The sequence below is a fragment of the Neoarius graeffei genome, chromosome 13 (assembly GCF_027579695.1).
Source record: "Neoarius graeffei isolate fNeoGra1 chromosome 13, fNeoGra1.pri, whole genome shotgun sequence".
NCBI classification, from domain to species: Eukaryota; Metazoa; Chordata; class Actinopteri; order Siluriformes; family Ariidae; genus Neoarius; species Neoarius graeffei.
The window spans coordinates 51,376,014-51,389,041 of record NC_083581.1 but is presented as its reverse complement, the minus strand read 5'-3'; the positions used below and the strand labels follow the sequence as shown (position 1 = coordinate 51,389,041).

The 13,028-nt window shown below is 41.6% G+C and overlaps 1 protein-coding gene across 9 annotated transcripts in view; it reads right to left on the bottom strand.

Annotated features, from left to right (window-relative positions):
- sulf2b (sulfatase 2b) overlaps nt 1-13,028 on the bottom strand; it is a 292,990-nt gene that overhangs the window by 30,959 nt on the left and 249,003 nt on the right. For all 9 annotated transcript variants that reach the window (XM_060937992.1, XM_060937995.1, XM_060937993.1 and 6 more), the window contains 2 exons: nt 12,213-12,269; nt 10,977-11,109 (listed from right to left, as the gene is read on the bottom strand). In XM_060937992.1, the coding sequence (XP_060793975.1) occupies nt 10,977-11,109; nt 12,213-12,269 (190 nt within the window). The remainder of the gene's footprint in view (nt 1-10,976; nt 11,110-12,212; nt 12,270-13,028) is intronic.

Here is a 13,028-nt window from a genome sequence, read left to right as displayed (position 1 = left end):
TTTAATCTGAAAAGTGGTCTCTTATGTAATATGCTGCTCAGATACAAACTTTTTTTGTAGCATTTAATTTTGTGCTGGAAAATGAACGTTTGGAACTCTAAAATGGTTTTGTACTGATTTGATAATGTAGAAATCATAAAATAGAAATCTATAACAAAATTTGTATGAAAAAAACAAAACAAAACAGGGTGCCTAAGACTTTTGCACAGTACTGTAATTCAAAAGGAACTTCAGCCGCAAGTAGTTTTCAGTGGTTACATGACTGTATGACAATCACATACTCGGGATGTAATTGAATAGGAATACATTATTTGGAATGAACAGATGCTTTCTAAACAGATACAAATACTAGGAATAGGAGGCGCACAATTTTTTTGGTTTTTTATTTCCCGCAGAAAGCTTAAAAGAACGTTCCACAGGGCATCTGATTGCGACGAGAGGTGTACAATAAGAAACAAACAACAATAAAGTCAAACAATAACGTTTTTAATTTCATGTGAATGAGTGGTCACGTATGAAGTATGTGTGCGCAAGCAAGAGGTCAGATATGAAGCCCAAGCGTGCAAGTGGGCAATCAGATATTAAGCTTGTGGGCACAAGCAAGAGGTCAAATATGAAGCTTGTGGCCACAAGTGGGTGGTCAGATATGAAGGTGGCAGAACAAAGAAAGACTACTTTCAACAATGTGAACATGAATTATGATGAAAGGTTCATTCATTCATCCTTAGTAACTGCCTGGTCAGGGCTGCAGTGGCTTCAATTAGGCTGCTGACTCTTAAATTTTGGGAAATAGAACAGATAGCGTCATTGTGTTTTATCCATCATGTGTAGTATATCAAAGATTAATTCTTAGATATTATACTGCATACTACTATGAGAAATACAGTGGTAAAGTGGTAGAATGTACCATGGTGCAGAATGTGGTATAGAAATTAACCAGTGTAATCACATCTACAGTGAAGCCTGGGCCTTGTATATAGGCGGCTTCGGATAAAAGTGCCTGTCAAACAAATAATTAAAAATGGACCACGTTTAATAAAGACAGCTACAGTATAACATAAAACTACAGGCAGCTCTGGGAGCAGCGCTACATCTAAAACAGTGACCATTATTTATTTAATGAATATTTCACATGATTGGGTCGTAATTACAGTGTTTGCAAAGCAAAGCGCTTTATTGTTCTTCTTAAGCATCTTATTACTCTATTCCCTTTTTTCTTCTAAACGAAATTCAGTTTTCACAACTCCATACATTTCATATTACCATATGTTTCTTTTGGCACATTAATTAGGACGTCTACTTTGTTCGCATTAGAGGTAATTTTAAAGGCGTCACGCAGTGGCGATAAAAGTCGCATTATTCTGCACCAGAATGCTTTCGAGATTCAAAATAAATTGACTGTCGATTTTTCAAAAGCTTCCCGCGGTTGTAATCGGTCCTTATTTGATCATGCCCATCACTTGAAATTTTCCGCGTTCGCAGCGCCCCCTCTCGGTCAATGGAACAGCTGCGTGACGTCATACCAGTAACCACTCGGTGCAGTTGCAATGACGGACACACCAGAAAATAGGAGCAATGCTGAGGAAATTAGCTTTGATTTTACCGATACAGAAGAAGAAAATGGCCCACAAGTAGAGATTTTGACAGCTGAATGTCCTGGTGGTATCCAGCCTTACAGATTTGAACCTGAGCGCTCATCTTCAGAAGAAAATGAGGACAGTTCTGACGACGACAGAAACGAAGACGAGAATGAAGACCGGCGACTTGAAGACTTGTTTTGGTTGGTTTCTCTGACTAAATCACTACTTGTGTGTATTTTTAAAGACCATTTTCACTTGAATTAGAATGCTGTGTGATTAATCTATGATTATGTGTAATACTGATAGCTGTAGTGGGTGAAAGTATAGCTAGAAAGATTGAATTCTAGCAACTTGACAGCTTGCGATCTCGCGAAATGCAGTGGGCCTTCTGATACAGTAGACCCCTTGATATTCCAGTTTTCATCATTTTCCTTTTATTGCGGTTGATTTTAACTTGATATTCAGTATGTTATAGGCTGGGAGTATTGAGCTTTGTATTGTATTGTTTAGTAAACGTACAATCATCGGTAATAAGTGATAATTATTAGTTAAAGGCAGCTCTGTGGCATAAATCTTTCAATTAATCTTCTGTCATCCATTTGCTAAAATTATGTACCACATATGTTATCAAGACAACACTTCATGTGACAAAGAAAGATATGACAAATACATTAAGTGTATGAAAATCATTTTGTACAATTAATGATTGATACATAGAAACACTTAAAACATGTGTGTGGCAGCGGGGGCGTGGTCAAGCGCCGGTCTGTGACAGGAGGGTGGAGCCAGGGAAGGTGAGTGGCAGAAATCACTACACCTGACGGTAATTAACCTGTGTTTTGTGTGTTTTCCCAGTAACCGCGCCCTATTTAAGGAGGCAGAGCTCATCCCGGGACAAGAACACAGTGTGTGTTTCGCTATCAGATTAAAACTGGCGGTTATACTGAAAAGTCTGGCAATAAAAAGCCTGTTTGCATCTGAAGCGTTGTCCTGCCATCTTCTGTGCTCCACCCACACTTCAGAGAGCTCTACAGTGGTACCAAAACCCGGGACAAGGTGGAGCACCAACCTCGCAGCCCCATGGAATCCTCCCCGTTCGCGGACCTGGTCCACGCCCTCGCCACGGCTCAGCAAAGCCAGCACCAGGCGCTCGTCACGCTCCGAAAGGAGCAAGAGCGGCGCTTCGAAGCCCTGGTGCCGGCCCAGCAGGAAGATCGCGAGGCGTTCCGGCATCTCCTCGCGTCGGCGGGGTCCACCAGCGCCCCGGCCGCGGGCCCGTCTCCCCTCACCGTGACCAAGATGGGCCCGCAGGATGACCCCGAGGCGTTTCTCACATTGTTCGAGCAGGTCGCCGAAGCCTCGGGGTGGCCGATGGAGCAGCGCGCGGCGCGCCTCCTCCCCCTCCTGACGGGAGAGGCGCAGCTGGCCGCGCTATAACTCCCCGCCGAACGCCTCGCGATCTTCCTGCTGGGCCGGCACCAGGGCTTCGAAGCGCCGCTCTTGCTCCTTTTGGAGCATGACGAGCGCCTGGTGCTGGCTTTGCTGAGCCGTGGCGAGGGCGTGGACCAGGTCCGCGAACGGGGAGGATTCCATGGGGCTGCGAGGTTGGTGCTCCACCTTGTCCCGGGTTTTGGTACCACTGTAGAGCTCTCTGAAGTGTGGGTGGAGTACAGAGGACGGCAGGACAACGCTTCAGATGCAAACAGGCTTTTTATTGCCAGACTTTTCAGTATAACCGCCAGTTTTAATCTGATAGCGAAACACACAGTGTTCTTGTCCCGGGATGAGCTCTGCCTCCTTAAATAGGGCGCGGTTACTGGGAAAACACACAAAACACAGGTTAATTACCGTCAGGTGTAGTGATTTCTGCCACTCACCTTCCCTGGCTCCGCCCTCCTGTCACAGACCGGCGCTTGACCATGCCCCCGCTGCCACAATGTGTTTTAAAAAAAAATTTTTTTTTCTATCAATACCTAGCCATGACCTTGAAATCAGATCCATTGATAACAGTCACAAATAGTGTTCAGTGTTCGTTGTTACAGCCAAACACAATATACCGATTAGGCATTTTGTATCACAGAATATTAATACATCATTTCATAGTGTTTTGAGTGTTCAAAACTATCCACAAACTGAATAAATCCACAAAATCCGCAATGTAAACAACTCTGGTAAACGCACGCTATAGAGAAAACATGGGGACAGGCCAGCATCACCCAAGGGAGGTTACTGGTATGACGTCACACATAAGTTGACCTAGTTAACGGCTGGCTGCCTAAATTTGGCTGTGCGCGTCAACTTTAAATGCTTGTAGCGGGCGCATCGTGACACTGAGATCGCGGGAAACCGAGGGGCTTGAATAACCCACCAAACCCGACATTTTGACACATGATATAGCCTGATTGCTGAAATTACCACACGACGCCTTTAAAATAATTGATTAGACAGATTTATTTCGGGTTAAATTCACTATATCAGAATTTCAGTGGCCCAAACAATATACATAGACCAAGCTGACCTAAACAGTCTGGGAAAATTGATTTAATGACTTTACAAGATATGATTGGCCAAGTATCATACATAATTAGGAGTTAATTACACCCGTGTCTGTATTTAGAGCTTTTCTGTCCTTGATCCTATTTGAAAATCCAAGCAACTTAGCCAAGACCTCAGAAAAATAGTCCAGTTTCTTCTTAGGAGCAATTTATAAACAACTGACAGTATCACGAACATCTGTACAAACAACTGGATGCAAATATACATAACTAGAAAAGCACTCGGAGAGTGCAGACCTCCGCCAAGAATCCTTTAAAAAAATCCGGGATCCAGAAGGTGATCCGGATTACCGTCAAAATTTAATGGATTGTTACTTGTGCCCAGCCACACCTCTGGAAAAAATTTCAGAGCAATCCGTTCATAACTTTTTCCGTAATGTTGCTAAAAGACAAACCAACCAACAAACAAACAAACCAACGCTACCGAAAACATAACCTCCTTGGCGGAGGTAAAAATCTGCGCGATGTTGCACCCGGGTCCAGATTAGGGCAGAACCGGCCCTGGCTACATTTCAGGTGTAGTTTGTTTTATGTATGTATGCACTTGCATAGATGTGTACATGGTCTTCCAATATGGCGACTACCGAAATCTCGCGGCGCGGTGACGTCATGCGGGAACCCTCTATACGTGAGTAGAGAAAAACAAAATGGCGGAGCATGTTGCTGAACTAACTGAGGGCGAAATAAAAACTCTATACAAAAGCAAAACCCTAAAAATTATCAAGTATTTAAAAAAAACAGAAATAGATAAAAGAATATAGTTTTCCCCCCCAATATCGCCTGTTCCACACTCCAGCCCAGTTGGTGTACCTTTAATGTACCTTTAAGTTGGTTTGCCAACCACCGAAAAACCCTAAAGAAGAAGAAGAAGCATCCCCCCAAAAAAAATACACAAAAAAGCAACAAAATATGGAATAAAAGTATTTAATGGTAAGAATGTATCTTTTTTAAAATTTTTCATGAATTATTATTATAGCATTTTTCACAAATTGCTACTGTCATTTTGCCAGTTTGTTTACATTCTAAACGGAAATGATTTTGTCGGACGTTTTGTATGCATTTTTATTTATTGAATTTGCAAAAAATAAAAATGCTCCATTTCTCAAAATTGATTTAGATTTAATTAGCTTTGCCATATCAAGAGATATATATATATATATATATATATATATATATATATATATATATATATATATATATATATATATATATATATATATATAATGTGTGTGTGTGTACATCCATTATGGCTGAGAAACCACTACAGCTTGCGCCAGTTACAGTGGCCCCGTTGTACCAAATCTGCATATCCATGGATTAAAGCAAAAAAAAATCATCTAACTGAAAAAAAAAAAGCTCCATGTCGTTGGCCCCTACCACGTCAGCGATGCGTCAAATTTTAAACGCCGTGTTGTCCATTATCCCCTCGGCCCCTACTTATAGTACATTTACATAATTTTAACAATGACTAAAGCTAAGGCAAGACTTTACCATTGTCATTACTGGCTATAAATGATGAAACATCAAGTTTTCAGCACAAAGTGCAAATTTATTTCAACAATACTTTAGTAATGCACAACAGTGGTTAAGAGAAAAGTGCAAGTGCAGTCGAACTTGAACCATGCTTTAAAAAGAGTGGAGCAGAAAGAAAAATAAGAAAATCTGTTGACATAAGACCAGGAAGCAAGAAAAGTAAAGTGAAAGTTCACTTTTTCTGCTTCTTCGCAGTGAAGCCAAAGGCATTTAGTTTTTTGCCATTGCTTCCATAGACTTTTTTTATGGCAAACTACACAAAAGCACACACCTGCCATTTTCATCTTTTTGCACCATGAACTAAATGGCTTGCCATTATCGCCCATTTCATTTCGCCAAGCCCATCTCCACTTATTCTTTACCGTTTTGTCGATGTCTGCCACATCTGTGCCTTCATTTAAAAGAAGCGCGTCCATGCTGGCAAAACCGAAAGTAATTTGACGCACTCTAGTGATGGAAATCGAAGGGCCTATATCCGGTGGCCTTATACGCAGTACTCGAGTTGAGGGGAGATGTGGGGGGAAGCATCCCCCTTCTGAAATAAAAATCTCAAATCATCCCCCTTATAAAACGGCCATCCCCCCCATCACATCCCTTGTGCCATTTTACCAATTAATGTGGAAATTAGCCTACTATTATTTTAACAAATATTACTACTATTTCAACATTAGAGGCTTTGCGCAGTGATAGCCTACATGTAGCCGGATAAAAAAGAAGCATATTTATTTATTCGGTTGCACCGCTCATTCACACCTATACGGAGGTTTCAGTCACTGAAAACAGCTACTTTTGCAAACTCGGGGCAGGAGATTTCTGAAAACTCCATCTTCAGACACGCGTGTAAATCGGGAAAACGAAGCAACAGTGGGCGAAAGGGCGCGCGCGAATATAATGAGTCATAGGTGTGAATCTTTCACCGAATGCCAATTGTCCCAGTTCTTCATGAAATCGCACGCACACGCACAAATTCATTAGGTTAACTTTCAAATAACTGTTCTTGTGCACTTGCGACACCGGAGCCACTTTCCTGAATTTTGAGCTTCGGAGTATTCGCTTCTTTATCTATTTAATCAATGAATTTATTTGTCACATACATTAAATTACTAATGTAAACCATTAGTAGCCTATTTAAGCAATAGCTGTTTTCTCCACTGTTTTCTGACCTTTTGTGTTTAGTGAATGAGACACTTCATTACACTCCACTGACCGACTTCCAATTCCGGACTTTTTTGAAAATGTAAAATATAGGCCTACGAGATGTTTTTTGGGACTTAATTTGCGTTGGTCCTTCACTATTAATTTTTGAGACTGACGAGGCACTAAATACTCATCTCATCTCATCTCATTATCTGTAGCCGCTTTATCCTGTTCTACAGGGTCGCAGGCAAGCTGGAGCCTATCCCAGCTGACTACGGGCGAAAGGCGGGGTACACCCTGGACAAGTCGCCAGGTCATCACAGGGCTGACACATAGACACAGACAACCATTCACACTCACATTCACACCTACGGTCAATTTAGAGTCACCAGTTAACCTAACCTGCATGTCTTTGGACTGTGGGGGAAACCGGAGCACCCGGAGGAAACCCACGCGGACACGGGGAGAACATGCAAACTCCACACAGAAAGGCCCTCGCCGGCCCCGGGGCTCGAACCCAGGACCTTCTTGCTGTGAGGCGACAGCGCTAACCACTACACCACCGTGCCGCCCGCACTAAATACTGTGGAATTATTTTCTCCTTACTATGAAGTTTGACATCTTAAACAAGTGTCGGGAAATCTTGCAGCCCGACTCTGCAGCCTCCAATGTTTAAGCGAACTGCTGAAACCAGGGCTTTGAACCGGAATTTTTTTCCTACTGGTTCGTTCCGAACAGAAACGGAATTTTAACGTTTCCGGTTTTGGGTTCCACCATTAAATAGACGTTCCCGAACCGGTTAGAACAAAAAAAATTCGTTCCCGGAACGGTTAATTACGTTTCCTGTCAGCTGTTTAACAAATGGCTATAAAATTATGTCCCTGTCTCATCCAGCTTAAGCCAAATGTAGGCTAATTCTATTACAACCTTCATTAAATAAGACAAGAAATAATTCAAAACAATTATTATTTCAAATGTTGGCGATTTGGATTCTCAGTATGTCTTCCCATCTACACAAACAGAAAAAGTGCCAAAAATGAAAGATAATTTGTTTAGTGTGTTACCAAAGGCTAGTCAGGCCCTATAGAGGGCTACCGCATGATGTCACCGTGCCGCGAGATTTTGTTAGGCACCATATTGGAAGACCAAGTACACATCTATGCAAGTACATACATACATAAAACAAACTACACCTGAAATGTAGCCAGGGCCGGTTCTGCCCTAATCTGGACCCGGGTGCAACATCGCGCAAACCCCCCCCCCAAAAAAAACCAGTCTAAATCAGGACAACCATCACATAACTATAACTATAAACATTTTTTATCAACTATTTTAACTAAATGGGCTATAATAAATAAGCCTGCAGGCAGCCACGGCGGGCTGCCTCAGAAAAGTAACCATTCAATGACGCAACTGAAAGCCTGCAGCCAGGGCGGGCTGCCTTAAAAAGTAACCATTTGTCCTACCTTAAAACTCGTTTTGCATTTTCTGCCTCCTTTTTTGTATTTTCGACCCTCCGTTTATTTTCTTTCCTTTTCTGAAAACCCGATTTGTGTCCAGACATTTTGTTCTGCTACCAACGAACTAACTCATCAGGTCTCGTCCCTCGAGCCCGCGATGATTCCCGTGGGAAGGGCAACGACTGATACATTTTTACAAACAGCCAATAGGGAGGTTGCAACGTTCAGGCTCTTCTTTGCTCAGACACTCAGTAATGGAGATGTGATAGCAGTCCACCTTCCCGCTCTCTCCATTCAATCAGCGAACGTCACACAGGAAGTGAACCCCAGCGGGTCATAGAAACTTGCGCAGGAGAAGAATGACTATTTGTAGGCTACAGAAACTTTGAGGAACGAAATAAAAACCGGTATTAACCGGTTACCATTATTTTTAATAAGCGTTTCTGTTCCGGAACATAAAAAATAATAAAGTTTCTGGTTTTGTTTCTGTTCCATGTGAAATAGAAAAAGTTCCCGGTTTTCGTTTTTGTTCCTTGAACCGGTTCAAAGCCCTGGCTGAAACCATAATGTTTAAAGATTAAATCGTAGGCTAATCAAACCAAAGAAAAACACAGCCTTCCCAGAACGTTGTCTGCCGAAGCCTACAAAAGGCTTAGACTAATAGCATAGGTCTTGCTGCGGCTTCAACTTTTTCACCTGATCACCTTTCAATAGGCAAATATCATTATTACTACTACTACAAAAGGCCTAGTATTAGTAGTAGACAAGTAACCTAGTTGCCTAGTAGTAGGACAGCCAAATAGTTTCATCAGTGGCCTACGCCGAGCCTCCCCGGGACTAGACAGTAGCAGAGGCTGTATTTATTTATTTATTTATTTATTTATTCCTATCTAGCGCAACAACTTATTCCTTTACATATACTCAAACATAGCACAAGAAAGGGTTCAACAACAGGCAATTACAGCAGCATGGTGAAGTTCTAAATCACATTGGTGTCAGACCTATGGGCCTACCCCCCCCTTTTTCTTTTCTTCCTCGGATCTGCATCAATCTCATTATTGACCTTTAGCGCTCCCAGTTGACGGAAATCCGTCGTAGCGACGGAAAACTTTAATCCATGCATATCTTTGGACTGTGGGGGAAACCGGAGCACCCGGAGGAAACCCATACAGACACGGGGAGAACATGCAAACTCCATACAGAAAGGCCCCTGTTGGCCGTGAGGTTCAAACCCAGAACCTTCTTGCTGTGAGGAGACAGTAATAACCATTACACCACCGTGCCACCCAGATCCAATGAATGTGGATAGAATAAAACAGTTATTCCACTCAATTTTTCATACATGGCTTAGAGCCAACTTGCTCACTCCGCACCTCATCATCTATCAGCTCATGTACGACTCGATTTCATGTAATAACCCTTAATTATTGAGTTTTAATTATAGTGTTTGCAAAGCAAAGCGTTTTATTGTTCTTCTTAGATGCCTTAATACTGTATTCCCTTTATTTCTTCTAACCGATATTCTACAAATAATTCCTAAGAGCTGCTTCTTTCAAACTTTGTTGAGTAGTTCTTGTAAATGACACTTAAGTTATGTTACTTTCATTTTTCTACACTTTATACTATTAATAGTATTTAGATATTAAAGAAAAACTAAAGATTTTCCACTTAAATTAATGGTGGAATCTTCATGACTTTAACATTCTGTAACTGTCAACAGTCAACTGTCGCTGCTCCAGCTCTCTCTCTGCTCATCTATCTGTCTATGTTTATTCCTTTCCACCTTCATATCTAATTTGTCAATCTATTTAATTTCTTTGACTTTTACTCACTCACTATTTTTAATTATTTCTTTCTCTCTCCCTTAGTTTTTCTTTATGAACTCCCACTCTCTCTCTCTCTCTCTCTCTCTAATAAATTGGGATTCCCAGCTCATCTCATTATCTCTAGCCGCTTTATCCTGTTCCACAGGGTCGCGGGCAAGCTGGAGTCTATCCCAGCTGATTGTGGGTGAGAGGCGGGGTACACCCTGGACAAGTCGCCAGGTCATCACAGGGCTGACACATAGACACAGACAACCATTCACACTCACACCTACGGTCAATTTAGAGCCACCAGTTAACCTAACCTGCATGTCTTTGGACTGTGGGGGAAACCGGAGCACCCGGAGGAAACCCATGCGGACACGGGGAGAACATGCAAACTCCACACAGAAAGGCCCTTGCCGGCCACGGGGCTCGAACCCGGACCTTCTTGCTGTGAGGCGACAGCGCTAACCACTACACCACCATGCCGCCCTGGATTCCCAGCTCATATTGTTTTATTTAAAAAAAAATTCTTATGTACTTGATTGTTTTTATAGGTCTAGGGAATCAATCAATCAATTAATCAATCAATCCATTTAGCTTCTCTTAACTGATCTCATTTCATATTATATCAAGAAAGGTACTTTGGGCAAGTAAAGTAAAATCAATCTCTCTCTGTGTGTGCATGCGTGCTTGTGCCTTCATTAAATATCTTTTAAATATTAAATATCTTTTTAATTTTCTCATCTGTTACTTTGTATTTATTATGAATTTTGATTTTTTTTTTTGCTTTGCAGGCACTAGTATTTCCTTCAGGGACTGTGAATCTAGTTCACATTATGCAGCACAGTGTATCATTTGAGCACTATGGGTTATCTGTTTGCATGTGTGCATGTGAGTCTGTACCTGTCCAATCTGTTCGCAGGGTGTCTGGTACTCAGCACGCTGACACAGGTCTTTGACTCGCTGGTATTTGGGAAGGTAGTTCTCTTCTTGTGCCATCTCCTTCCCATCATGCACTACTTTATGAAGTAGTTTACTACCAAAGGGAGAAGAACAAAAGGAATTTCACTATTCAGGGCATTCAAAAACAAAAAAAGGAATGGACTGATTCTGATTGTATCTGGTACAGACTTAATTAGCTAACTTTAAACAGGGCCCAGGAAGAGCTAACCAGCTGATGGTAGCTAAAAGCTCTTGCTGAGAAGATTTGCTCAGTAACTGTGACTTAATAGCTGTAATAACTGTGCCACTTTATTACAGTCACTTACACTTCTGTAATTCTGAGCAATTATGGGCCATGAATAATTGGGCCTTGTCCCAATTTGCATCCTATCCTACTAAAATGTACATTCACCAGCCACTTTATTAGGAACACCCATCCACCTGCTGTTTGATGCAGTTCTCTAATCAGCCGATCCCTTGACAGCAGCACAATGCATAAAACCATGCAGATACAAATCAAGAGCTTCAGTTAATATTCACTTCAAACATCAGAATGGGAAAAATTGTGATCTCTGTGACTTTCACTGTGGCGTGGGTGTTGGTGCCAGATGGACTGGTTTGAGTGTTTCAGAAACTGCTGATCTCCTGGGGTTTTCACACACAACAGTCTGTAGAGTTCACACAGAATGGTGTGAAACACAAAAAACATTGAGTGAGCGACAGTTCTGTGGGTGGAAATGCCTTGTTGATAAGAGAGGACCGAAGAAAATGGCAAGATTGGTTCGAGCTGCCAGGAAGGATATAGTAACTCATAGCAACTCTTTACAACCATCATGAGCAGAAAAGCATCTCAGCATGCAACAGCAGAAGAACACATTGGGTTCCTCTCCTGCCAGCCAAGAACAGGGATCGTAGAATCAAGAAGAAGTTCCTATTAAAGTGGCCGGTGAGTACGTCACTACACCACTGGTGTCATTACTATTTAGGAATATGTGTATCTTATTACGTTTGGGACAAAACTGTTTCTACCAGAGAGGGTGAAATTAGAAAATTTTGCATCATGTAGACTTATAGAAATTGAGCAAAAACACATTTCAGTGATAACCCTTATTATGGACTGTAAAATGGGTCATTTTGACCACAACAGAGTAATATCATACACATGCTGACACAGATACACATTTATTACTGACTCACCCTCTCTCCACCAGGAAGGAGTCCCTCCATACTTTCCCCTTCTTGTTGACCTGGAACCTGAGATTAGGAGAGAGGGCAGAAAATCAATTAGCTCTCAGGGAACCTGATCACTGCCATGTACGCCTCGATTTTATCTAGTGTGCATGTCTGAATCTTCAAAACGATGACAACAGGTTTAGCCAGAGGCTGACAGAAAAGGGTGGGAGTCGGGGTGGGAGGGTTGAGAGAAGAAAGGAGAAAAAACACCTCTGGGCCAAATGGGCTCAAAAATTGAAACAGCATTTCAGAATGATGAAAAACAAGAATGATGGAATCAAGGAGCTTAAGAGAAATAAACAGTATCCTGGGTCGCTTTTGACCTTCGCAGCAGTTATGAGGTATCGATCATTGCTGAGCTGCTATGATCTTTGCAGCAGAGCTGGATGAATGAGTCGCTAGGAGGAGGAGAAATAGAATGAGCTAAATGTGTGCAATCCTTATTATGTTCACTTTATCTTTCTGTTTTCTGGCCTTTATCTTGGACTTCTTGTACATTTTTTTTTTTTACAAGAGATAAGAGGTTGTTGATTCTACTAGTCATTGCAGGCTTCTCCTATTCATTTGTTTCTTCTACGGGTCTATATTGGAGATTTTGTTGGCATTATTTGATCTTTATTTACTAACCAGTGAAAAGCCCAAAAGCATATTTGAGTGTGATTTATTTTCTATAATATCTCGGTACATCTCAATATAGTGTAACCACAAAATTATACTTGCACTATCCAAAGGGGTGATGGAGCAATGTTAGCACACTAGCTTTTATTTTTTTTAATTTTC